The 13,063-nt window shown below is 37.1% G+C and overlaps 1 protein-coding gene across 20 annotated transcripts in view; it reads right to left on the bottom strand.

Annotated features, from left to right (window-relative positions):
• ADAM22 (ADAM metallopeptidase domain 22) overlaps window positions 1-13,063 on the bottom strand; it is a 224,354-nt gene that overhangs the window by 11,764 nt on the left and 199,527 nt on the right. For 3 of the 20 annotated variants that reach the window (XM_038556711.1, XM_038556723.1, XM_038556705.1), the window contains 5 exons: window positions 11,124-11,318; window positions 8,685-8,785; window positions 8,273-8,339; window positions 5,933-6,043; window positions 3,667-3,753 (listed from right to left, as the gene is read on the bottom strand). In XM_038556711.1, the coding sequence (XP_038412639.1) occupies window positions 3,667-3,753; window positions 5,933-6,043; window positions 8,273-8,339; window positions 8,685-8,785; window positions 11,124-11,318 (561 nt within the window). Of the gene's footprint in view, window positions 1-2,336; window positions 2,367-3,666; window positions 3,754-4,056; window positions 4,155-5,932; window positions 6,044-6,075; window positions 8,098-8,272; window positions 8,340-8,684; window positions 8,786-11,123; window positions 11,319-13,063 lie in introns of those variants that run through there. The other 17 variants (XM_038556718.1, XM_038556712.1, XM_038556714.1 and 14 more) reach the window with 11 other exon arrangements.

Raw genomic sequence — 13,063 nt, 5'->3', positions numbered from 1 at the left:
GAGGATAAACTTTTGTATTAGGTATTTAAATACATTTTTCTAAAACAAAGGACAGTAACCTGACTTCATAATTTTAGCTGAATCACTACTGGTAAGATGTCCAAGTTCAGGAAAGCTAGTCAGGTATATGAAAAAGAACTAAATCTTGTTTACTTTAGGGGATTATGCAAAATGAGTCTTTTCAATTTGCTACAGAGTGTACGTGTCCATAGCATAAACTATTGGCTTATAGCTTCCCGGAGACGTGCCAGCCATTCACTTGGCCATGAGTCCAAATGACCAGCTTTGCACACATACCAGGTCATCTAATGAGGGGTACTGAAAATCTGGTCTTTCCTCTAAATATTTTTCCATGGTGGAATCCAATAATGATTGAGAACAAAACCAGGAGATATTCTCCAGACACACCCCGCCCAAGAAACCTGCACATATACTACCTCTCACATGAATACCCCAGTTAGCTGACACTTTGGACTAACACTGAGGGGAACAGAAAAGCCAAGCAAGATGGTCTGAGTAGCAGCGAGGGACACTGGGTCCTGGAGGTTGGGTGGTGTGTGATAGCATAACAGGGATTATCTTGAGGGGATGTTCAGTACCAGAACAGGAATCAGAATAAGAGCAGAGAACAAGGTAGGGTAATTCATCTTAGGGAAATAACAAACTAAAATTTTGTCACAAATGTCTATGAGGAGACATTTCTCTAAAACTGCCTCCAGGCTCTTTTCTGACCCTGGCTACTGGCTATGTGCCTGCTAGTTCCAATCTGGCTTTCACTGAAAACTAGTCACTGGCCCAGCTCATTCACCTACAAAGTAATCTTTGAACAAATGTTATCCGTTGTCATTATAGCACTTTCAAAAACCATAATAAGCATAATAGGTACCATTTAAGGTTACACAACAGAAGTGTGCCTGTGTGTCAATGGATTGTGGGCTCTCTTGGGGCTACAAAGACTTGCTGGGCTGGCCTTTTGTAGACATGCCTGTAAGGTCAAACTCATCTCTGTTCTCCTCTCCAGAAGGGACTGAAACCAGGGCAGTCACACATGAGGGGCAGAGGTCCACCCTTATTCATGTATCAGTGTTCAGATGCAAATTTTATAGTAGCCTCATCCTGGAGGATTTATGAAGTGTCTCAGGAGTTATTGCATTTTCCATAAAATCAAGGAAGTGGGACTCAACAACCTGATGAAGAGAGTAATCAAATGCATAATACTCAAGAGTAAGGATACCTGTTGAGAGCTTATAAAAGCACTGTCACCAAAAGAACTGCCCCCAAGATCTAGGTGTGGGGAAACAATGCTCTTACACTGCTTGATGTGACTATATGCTGGCAATCATTTGAGCAACCACTGTCTGACACAGAACTGGCACTATCATCACTCAAAACCTTTTGGCATTTGCTTTTTCATAGTGTGGATATAATATTTTAAATAATGGGCTATATTTTGGACCAGTTTCCACAGTCACTAAGTCCCCACTGTATTTTGATAAGGATGCCACAAACCTCACACCACATGAGTGATTAATAAAATGGCCTTTGCCCTCATCAGTGGTTTTAGCAGGAGAGGTAATCCTGAACAACCTGGTGGCTGAGGAAGATTTGAACGGAAGCACAGTGTTGGCAAAGCATAAACCAAGCTGAGGATACACTCTGGGTCTCCTATGTAAGGACTGGTTTGGATGAAGGGTGGATGAAATTCTGTTGTGTGAGACTCACTGTGTTAAAAGCTCTGGGGTATCTTAATTATGACTTTCACAGAATTTGTGTGTTGGTTTTCAAGTCTTAACCAACATAACCCCCATTAATCCTAAAATGATAGTTACATTATAAACCTCCAGTGAATTATATGTAGCCTTTAAATACTAATATGGATTTTAATAATTAATTCTTAACGTGACTATCCACTGTGGGAACTGATCTCTCATATTAAAAGAGGAGATAAAGGAACCCTCTAAAATTGCCCTTGCAGCTTTGCACGTGCAACCAGGGGTGCTAAAGCATTTCCCCATCCAAATTGTGTTTAGTCATGCAGCTTCTGGGCAGACCTGGGTGCTGATTTTAAGAAATGTGAACTCTTCTCTAGGAGCCACATAAACTACTCAGCTGACCCAGGGAGGTGAAACAACTCTTCCGGGGTACCATTTCACAAATTATTGATGCAAAAATGCTAAGTCCATTTAGGTATAAAAGCCCTAGCCCATATGGGACCAAAGTCATTCTGTTTTGGTTCCATGGCTAATACAAATTACAATCTGCCCACAAGCCTAAGGAAAGGATAAATAGGACTGCGGGTGAGCCAAGATTCCAAATAACATTCAAAATAATCTTACCTGTCTTCCTGACGTTGGCCATCTTGAGAGCTACAGGTGAGGGTGGGATGTTTGAATGTGAGTGTATGTGTATGAGGTTCAGTGTGGGGAAGTGATAAAAGCAGAGGAACAGGGCAGGAGGGAAAGATGGGGTATAAAAGCAGGATATATTGTCGTGAGCAGGCAGGGTTATGCTTTCCTTGGGGTATATGCAAATATATGGATCAAATTAAAATGCAAGTAGGTCTAATCATTTTCTCAAACTATACATGTCTAAACTAAATGGTACACTGGAAGAGAAAGTCCACCTTATATGGGTGCTGAGAGTTAAATACATATACATATTTTGATATCTGTTAAATGCTGACCCAAGTCATAGCAAAAAGTAATCTGAAAGCCTATTATTTTCAGAAGAGGTAGTAACTAAGTCCATATTTCTTCTTTACATTAGTTGTCCACAAAGTACTCTGGACATTTACCTCTAGGAAATCACTTTGATATTATTAAAGAGTGAAATAATGCCATTAAGAGCTCTTGGAAATTCTCTCTGACCTCTGAAGTTAGACTGAGCTACAGTGGATTGAGTAAATTCTAGTCTCTAAAATGTAGGGATACTTGGTCTGCTCTTTTGTGAATCAAGAACATGTTTTCTCTCTCCTTCCTGCTGTCTGAAGTGTTAGACAACCACCATCTTACTAGCATAAAAAAGCTCCTTGGATGTTTTGTTGAGAATCTGTAAAACACTTCTCAGCACAGCCTTTGTCTGGTGCTAAAAGCTTGTATTGAATAAATAAAACCTAAACTCATTCAATCCACTCTCTTGTGGTCAAGATTCTCTCAATAATTTTAAACTCCATTAAATCACTGTTTTTACTCGAAGTAAAATTCCACTACATTTCATTTGGTTTCTTTTCATGTTTTCCCTTAGGTTTTCATACGCACTATGCCCTTGTAAAGCAGTAAGTAGGAAAAATGCACTATAAAACTGCTAAATTCTAGAAATTGAATTGTTCAGGTTAATAGTGCTTCTTTATTAGTGGAAAGTATGTTTCATGCCCATAGAACACTACATAGCATAAAATGAAGAGAAAGCTACTAAAAAGCTCAAGATGGTGATGGGGACATGCACTAAAAGGCAACCCTTTCAAATGGCTTCATTTGAAACATTCAGAAAAGAACTAGACTTGCTCACGAAGCCAGAAACAGAGATCAAAAGGCAGCAAATAAACAAGGACCCTTTCCATCTATGGGAACTTGTATTGGGAGATACAAGATAGAGAGCCAGTCACACTACAGTATTTGTATGTGCTGGGAGAGTTTGAAAAGGATATAAAATTAATTTATAAAATACCTAAAGTATGGTCCTTCAGTGTTTTTATTCACATCTTCTACCCACTTAGCTACATTATAGTCTCTTTTGAACCATGGGTTTAAATACCTGCAGAAAGCAATGGAAGGAACAAAGAAAGCAGAACAAGATAGAAAATCTGAAAATACACAGCACAAGCTTAGCAAGGATGTTCTTCACCCTCCAAATGCAAGTGACTATGGCAAATAAACCAGGATGGATGCTGGGGGTTATGAGGCAGTCTGTACCATGACATGAGAATAAACTAAGCTACAACAAGGCTTGAGGCATTCTAGAATGTATTCAACATTTCACGGAAAGCCTTGCCAGTGGTTTCCCCAAGGGAATCAGAAGGTGTCTTCCATAGTACTGACAGAGGTCCCATTCACCCACCTCAAAGTGGCTTTTTCCAGGCCACCTCTCATTTGGTTCCTTGGTTTTCAAATGATAACGATGCTTTTTGAGAATATTCAGATGGCTGCAATTCCAACCTGGTGTTTGGGTATATAACACCCCAAGAAGAATTAAAAGGAGCAAAGTTCTCTTTCCAATATGAAAAAAAAAAAATAGACTTTATATGGCCCCTTGTTTCACTCCAGATAGCAGACCTTAAGCTGGAGTTAACAAGAGAAGTGCTCCAGTTGGCTCTATAAAGAGCAGCAAGGATCCTGCTCTTCTGATCCTGGAGCTCCAATATACATTATGCATGGGCCAAATAGGTTTCTGAGATCTTTAAGCTGGGTTCAGCAATTCAGTTGTAGCTGCAATATTCCTTCCTCCTTTTATGCACTCCAGACTAAAGTGTTCATGTTTCCATTAGGAAATGGACCTCAGAATTTGCCTTCTTAATGTCTGATCATGAATTATGTGAGTGACTGCCAGAGGATACTAATGACCTTAATTAGCACTTCCCTGATGGATCTGGCAAAGTCTCCATCGGAATTACTGCGCAAAGGAAAATTTAAAAGGTGGTATATTGAGAGTGCAAGTTGTTGATGTTGTTGTTTTTTCAGAGTTTCCCTTCATTTTAACCCAGGGAACCAAGCAAAGACACATCCCCTTTTAGCTCTCGTAAAATAAATAGATTCAACAAATCCAATATTGGAATAATTTGGAGGTTTTATGGGATTTTTTTTCTTTTAAAAAGTAACTTATAGAGATATAGAGAGAACGAAGATGTAAGGTCCATCAAACTCTGCAAGCTATTTGGAAAGAAACCATGGGAAAAATAAAATATGCTATTCGTTTGGGGTTAAACTTTGCTTCTTTCCACCATGTTTGGTTTCGGCTTCTAAATATATTTAAATCATGACTACATTTTCAGTTACATAAACAAAATTAGATTACCTTTTCCATAGCCCTTTCCCTCATTTTGAGCTATGGCCAATGTAATTCCCTCGAAAGAGAAGGGTCTGGTTGCTTTTTATGTCTGTAAGACCATTTTTGTTAAGACAGTGTCCCCTGAACAGGAACAACTCACACTACTGTTGCCTTTAGTCACAACCATTGCCAACTTGCACTTTTCACAGAGATAGCCAATTAAAACTTGCATAAAAATTTCCATTGAGACTTTGAACCAAAAGAAAAAGTCAAAAAGCAAGTGCAGCCACAGATGAAGGCTAGTGAATGCTCTGGCCTGGGGAATACTGTAGAAAAAGCCCATGCAGCTGTTATCAGGTGAAACATAGCCACACAGCAAACTGAGTCACCCACAGGCAGCTTCCAGGAGGAGACGTATGTTCCTTTCACTGACAATCTTAGAAGCTCAAAGGGCTGATGCCATGGCTGTTCCATGAAACCTACAGCTGCATGGCTTGGCTTGCACATGATGGACTTTTTCCTCCATTTCAAGGAGCATCTCAGAAGGCTGTGATCACTTCACTAGAGGTCACTGAAGAGAGCTCTCAATGGTTTTTCCTTCTGGGGATCTGCCCGTGAAAGTCTCTTCACAGCGGGCTTCCTAGCATCTCTAGGTGGTGGTGGCCGAAGTGATGGTTTTTTATCAAACTGCTATATACCTACCTATGTGGCTTGACGTGGCTTGTAGCGCAACATGCAAAAAAAATGCGTTAGACAGGGTAGGAGAGCTCTTTGTGTTCTCCAGGATGGAAAGGCAGAGGAAAAGTAGCTGGTGCTGGCTGGACCAGGACCATGTCCAAGCAGACGTAGGAGGTCAGTCAAAGATCAAATGACCCTGCTCTCAGCCAAGGAAGGGACTAGGAGGGAGATTAAGTGGCAGCCCAGAATGAAGGGGCAGGTGGAGACTGACCTGTGATCCAGACTCCCTGTCTGGGGGCTGTCAGAGCCCCCTGGGCTTATGCCTTGGGATGGGACTGTCTGGGCGAGGGAGTGCCCAGGCTCAGGTGCTTGGGGCTCCCTCCTGTAAAAACACAATATATAATACAAAGTCTAAGCCAAAACCTTTTTCACATCATGTACAACAGTGAGGAAGATGCAAAAACTTTGAGTGGAGAAACAATACAATAAACAAGGACATTTTATGTTCTTAATTAGCAGACTATGCATTTGTGGTGAATGATTTAATTCATGTCCTGATGTTTCATCATCCTTTGGGATGATGGGTACTGAAGGGGATGTTGAAATAATGGGCTCAATGATATCTTTTAATCTAAAAAATAAAAAAGATACATTTGTCTGTGGTCATTCTGCTTCTCTTATAGTCCCACAAATTATATTGTTATATCAGAAGCAAAAGGGGTTATTTAGTGAATATGAAAGTATAAAAAAAGACTATCAACATAATTCCTGATATGCTATGTATTAGAATTATTTACAAGGAAAAAACATATATATGTATATAGTGCCCATATAATAAAGTATGTGAGAATAGTGGTCAACTTCACAGACTTGGTTCCATTTAATTAACATGAGTCCTGTAACCCAAATCTGAAAAGTCTGAAAAATCTGAGGGAGTCCTTAATACTTCTTCCTCACAAAGATGATTTCACTATGATGTCTTATTAAGTATTATAGTGTTATCTCACAAGCAAGAGATTCCTTAAGGGCTATCTGGTATTATAATTTTTATCACATGACATGAGTGGGAATTTTACAAAAAAGTTTTAAAAAGTAAGTGACCATGCTAGAATATACTGTATGAATCTTGCTAAACACCAAGTGTTGTTTGGGTCCTAAATATATAGCTTTAATATAATGTTGATTTGCTTTCACTCAGGAGTTTTCAAAGTCTTATTATAGGAAATACTGTTAAAATGCTAACCAGTACACAAAGGAAGTTCTGAAGAACATTTTGCAGTTTTATCTGTATTCTTGTGAGCAACTGAGATGAGCTAAGGAGCTCTTACCAGGTGACCTCATGCAAAACAAATCAAACAACATTCCAAGAGTTTATCCACAATGAGCCCTAAAGCATCCAAGCGCTTTGGGAATGTATAAGATAAACTCTAACAGATTAGTTATTTATGATGGAGTTCTATGATGCCATTCTGGACCATGCAATGGTATTACTTAAACCTATCTAGTGTTTCTAAAATAAAGTATCCTCTAGTAAACTTTGACAAGCCACTTACAAGACAATACCATCAGCAGGAAGGTCCAAATTTCAGGGCACTGTTTTTATTCCTGGACTGAAAAAGGCAGGGTATATGATGGAAAAGCTAACATAAGTTTCTGACAAGCAGTTAACAAACACCTGCTATTCAGATTTTTTAAGTATTAAGGCATGAAGAGGCAATAGTGATCCTGAAAACAATAACTAGCACTGCAATGAGAAAGAAGTTTTAAAAAAATTTAGGTAGGTCAAAAAAGTATGGTTAATTAAAACCTGGTGGCAAGGTCAGAAGGATACCGAGGGTGTGTTTTATTCCTGGACATGAGATAAAGGTTTGAGGAAGCTTGGTTTTGCTGTACTTTCTTAAGTGAAGAAACAAAAAAAGCATGGTGTTTACCTCATTAGGAATAATTTAAATGTAACTTCTGATCCCACCCTCCACCCTCTGCTTAAAAAAAAATAATGTGTGGCTATCATTTAAAACAGATAGTGTTGCATTTAGTGACAATGATTCCCTTAAAGAGCAAGTTTTGTAAGTGCCCTTTTAAATGTCCTCAGAAGGAAGATTTAAAAGGGAAACGTATTCCATTAGTCTGAGAGAATGCTTAGATTGCAGCCATGAAGCTCTTGGAGCGGTGGTGTCACACTGTGAGCAGTATCATGCTCTGGGACAGTGGGAACTTTCCCTTGATGCTTCTAGGCTGTGTGAACATTGGGAAGAGGAAGGGTGATCCCTCTGAAATGGCTGGACCCCAGGTGATGAGAAGAAAGGAATGTTATCAAAATTCCCTTCAAAAGGAACCAAGACACCACAATGGCAGGTTACTGGAGGGAAAAGCCTGCAGCAAGGGTGTGACCCCTGCTGTCAGTGAACATTGGTATGGGCACAGTTGCGGAGATGCCTATGTAAAAGAGAAAAGCCATGGTTAATTTTAAAACGGCAAAAAGGAATTAAAAAGACAAAACCAAGACCAGAGGCATGGTTTCTACAGTTCTTTGATGATCTCGTTAATTAACTTTGCACACTAATTGCACAGGACCTTGGAATGCCTTTTTCCATTAGAGGTTTAGACTTACTCAGTTGAATTAGACCGAGGTCTAAATCTTTTGCCTCTGATTTTCTTTCTGTTGCCTCCCAGGTTACCTGAAAAAGACGGTTTATGGCTAGATTTGAATATAAATAAACAATTGCCGTATGTCATCACCAGGTATTTCATGTGGTGTACTTCCAGCCCCTCCCAGAAGAGAGGGCTGTAGAGTACTACTGTACAGCCTTCTCAATTTGTCCTGTGCACCAGTGCTACTGAATCCCATCATTTCCCATCCAAGAAAAAAGAACGGGGCTCTTATAATAAATGCCCTCTTCTCTGTTGGGAGAAGAACTAAAGAGCAAAAAGAAAAGAACAAATCTTTACAACCAAGAACCATAAAACACTGAATTTGGGTTGTGCAAAAAGATGCACTAGCTATTCAGAATGCTGCCCTATACCTTGCCAAGAGTTACTTCGAGGTCGTCCGTTTTCACAGATGTCTGAAATATGTTTTGTGTCTGGAATCCTTTCACTCCAAGAATGAGAAAGCCCATTTGACCTGAAATTAAAAATGTATACGTACTGTTCAAAAATATAATCAAGTGTTATTTAGTTTTAAAATCAGTAAGCAAAATCTCTAAGCATTACTGTGCATTAAATAAATCAAGAAAGAAAAAAATCTGAAATGAAAGAATGAAGAGAACATGAAAGTCTTCATGAAGAAGGCAGAATTACACAACATTCAATTTAAGAAAAGTCAAATACAATGGAACCCCATTACAATAGTTTACAATTGAAAAGTATCAGCATACAGTATGGGCCAATTACATTCCCAACAACCACAGATAGCAAATTCGCTTCATATTTCAGTTATATAATTGGAGTAGAAGAGTTATAATGGGGTCCCACTATAAATGTTTCTTAATTGTAAAGCAATGGTTTTCATTCAAATATTATGAGAACATGGACTTCCAAGAGATTTCACTAAGATCTGTCCAATTGAACCTGGTCAACCTTTATCAAAGTAATATTTAGGTTTTTTTTTTTTAAACAATAAAACTATATTTGAGAATTGGCATTTTCTCCAAAAATATGGCTGGCCCAAAATGTAGTATGTTAGTTAACTGCTCAATAACCAAACTGAATCAAATGTTTATCATGGAAGCGTCTCTCACAAAGCCCATGTACCATTAAGCCCTTGTGCTATTTGTGCCCTGCCATCTTAAATATTCTACAAAAAGCAAAGTTTATACACATACCTGTACCACATACGAAAAGTATTTTGACAAACTACATGTATTTAGGAGCCACATAATTTGATATCATTTTTAACTGCTTAAAAGTTATAACCCATTTTTCTAAAATCTAGGAATGATTCAAATCAGCATTTTAAGTTCTTGAGGAACTTGAGAAAATATTTAAAATCTTTCCCACACATCAATCCAGTTAATTGCTAATAATGTCTATTTTAAAAGGAGCCTTCTACTGATGAATGAAAATAAATGGAACTCAGCACAATTATAACATATTAATTCCTCAGGTTAGGAGTTTTACAACAGAATTTGCTAATTATAGAATGAATCCTATTTTCTGCAGAAGAACAAAAAGAATCTGCTGGAATTCATTGATTTTTCTACCTTTTTCTTGTGATAATTTAAAATTAAATATTTAATTTAAGGTTAAATTAAAGATTAAATATTTGACCTTTTTCTCATGTTAATTTAAATATTTGACCAAGAAAATATTTATATATGGAACCTAGATAATCTTATTTTCTTAGCCAAAAAAAACCCCTCAGTAATTTAAAAGAATAAAAATTTTTGAAAATCCTTCTACAGATCTATACTCCTTGTGCAAAAACTACTTTTGCTCTAAGCTGTTATCTGAGTAAAAACAATCCTTCATGCATAAGACAGTTCCACATAAAGAAGGGTTCCCAGATCTACTGATCCTTTCTTTTCTCCTTTGTGATTGCTTACAGAGTGAGATCCATTGCAGAATTTTTACATATGATTCACTCTATGTAGAATTCCAGAAGAGATTACGAAATTCCCCTTCAGTCTACACGGTACCTACTCTGCCCAAGGCAATCAAATCTTTTGTACTGGGTTATCAAATCTTCTTTTTCTATACATTACATCTCTATTAACAATTTTAAAGAAACTCTTCCACAGGAATATTTTAGCTTTCTTCCAATGTGAATGTAGGTTTCATTTCCTAAAACATTCCAACTATTTATTTCTTCTACCAGTTTATTTTATTAAGCAGTTATAAAGCATGCAGAATTTTAACTGGTCTTATACACCTTAAGATCTTGGAACAAAAATATAACATCAAGGTTTCAAACATAAATATTATATTAACCCCACTTGTCCTATTATAAAATTCAGGCAAATATTAAATATACTTAATTTTGCAACCAAGCTCTAAATTATAAAGTCTAGATAGAAATAATCATTCCAGGAATAAAAGGCAAAATCATAATATTCAAATATACGATTCACAGAGAAGCAATCTTTTTTTCACAGCAAGCTTAGCTTTGGTATATTTAAAATCTTAAAATATTCAACGCAGCATTTATAGTACCATTTTAACAACTGCTTTACTGAAGCATGACAGTAACCTTTTTCTTTGACTACCCAACATGACATAAAGCTCACCATTTAAAATATTATAAAATACTATGTATAGTTTCTTAAGCCATATAAGAGCAAGATTGAAAAACCCTAGGATTTCTATATAGATTTAGGATTGTTATTTGTTTGGTTTAATTTTGGTTCAATTTCTGGCCTGATTTAACAAGTGGTTTTGAGCATATGGCATTTGGAAGCATAGTAATCAAAGAACAAAGGATACTATTTTTTAACATTCAAGAAAGAAGGAAGAAGTAATCAAACCTGCTGCAAAATAATGAAATGTTCTGACTAATGGAATAATGTGTGATGGAACAGGTAGAAATCTGAAAATGCGACAGAAAAGCAGACCTCTTCTTAGAACTAGATGCTGAGTTTGTGCTGACTCCGGGAGGAATGTCGCTATAAAAAGAGTCGCCATCTCCAGGCTTTTTTACATAATCTCCCTGGGGTAACTGTCTAAGGCATAATAAACATTTCAGAGTCAGAAAACAAGACACACACATGAACACAGACATATACAAATATTATTTTAGGAAAAAAGTGGTAGGGATAATGATCTACATGAATCAAATCTGTAACGACATGTAAGATTATTAATAAATGTGACAAGTTAAAGTCATTCTAACTTGTAGAGGTCAGAAATGCAATCACTGAAGTCTATACAGTCTGGATGGATAAAGCCTTGCTTCAGGGGAAAAATATGGAAAGATGAGGTTTTTCATCGTAACTTTATTATACTTGGAGATGTTGACGGAAGTTTAGACTTAAAAAAAAATGGTGCTGAAGGAGACATGTTGGGACAAACAGTCCTTGCCCCAAATAAGGCATAATTCTTTCACTGTGGCTGGCCAATAAACTATTTATGAATTCTAACCATTATATAATGTAACCTTAAGACCAATTAAGTCTTAAAATAACTGATTTCTAAGCAATTTTCTATAAATTAATCCAAATAAATTCTTATTGGAGTAATCTGTTGCAGCTTCATTGTTCATTTAGGAGAAATATGAAGCTGAAAGAGAGTCAAACACCAAGCAAAAATGTAATTCTACAACTGCACAGAAGAATATGTAAAGGGAGATCATTTAGCACAAGGAAGAAGGGGTTGAAATAAAACCTGAATTCTTGTTGAGACTATAGGAAGACAGTTGCTGGGTGACCTCAGTTCTCTATCTCCACAGTAGAAGGAACACCACAAAGGATGATCTGTTTAATCTGTACTATTACTGACCCCATGGGCTCTGATTTTGAATTGGCAAAGATTGCAACAGATTTTTATCACTTTCCCTAAGGAAGCAGTGTAGAAAACTCAGTGATGGACCACCTTGTCAACTTCAATAGCTAATATGATCATCTGCCAATGCCTGGCCCCCAAAGAGCCACCTGCATCCAAAATTTGATTCAGTTCCATTCGGTACTGTTGTGGGAGGTGCCACAAACCGGTGCTGGATTGAGAATTTTAAACAAATTTTTCAATTTCAATAGGCCTCTAACAAAGGCCAAATTTGCTAACTCCTTTTTCTACTTAGTTTTTCCTTAGTTTCCATGCTTACCTTGGTTACTTGCTGATGCTAAATTCTATCTTAAAAAATGCCACTTTCAGATGTTTGTTTCCTTGTACCAGTTTCCATTCTGTTTGAAATGTTAACAATACTTGGTCATTCCTTCTTTTGAATGACTCAATACCTCTTTCACATTATTTCAATCCTATGTAATTACACATAGCCCCAAATCTAAAAAAATTTTTCAATTCACTGAAGCACATATATTAATTTGTGTGATCCTCCCCTTTGAAGAAAGTCAAATTTCTCGTTTGATCTATAAGACTAATTTTACCTAGAACCCTGTGATATGTATTCTTTCAAAATATTTTTAAACCCTTAAGTGGCTTCCGCTCATAACTAACTTTTTTCTTTTTCCCAGTATATTATGAAATATTCATTTTATATAAAAAATAATACAATTTCCCCAAATTCATAGTGTTAATACAGGACAAATCCTATATATTGTTATGGAAGAGATCTTTAATCTCTGGAATCACATTTCCTGCCTTGCCTCCCATGAGTCCAATATTCTATCAATGCTTGAAAAACAAATGATCTCAAGAAACTCAGAGTTCCATATGTCATTTCAGGGAGGAAACTTTCCTTTCAGATCATGTTAATATTTATAAAAGAATGCCAAAGATGGGACACCTGGGT

This window comes from Canis lupus, chromosome 14 (genome assembly GCF_011100685.1).
Source record: "Canis lupus familiaris isolate Mischka breed German Shepherd chromosome 14, alternate assembly UU_Cfam_GSD_1.0, whole genome shotgun sequence".
NCBI classification, from domain to species: domain Eukaryota; kingdom Metazoa; phylum Chordata; class Mammalia; order Carnivora; family Canidae; genus Canis; species Canis lupus.
This window is presented reverse-complemented; position numbering and strand designations above follow the sequence as displayed.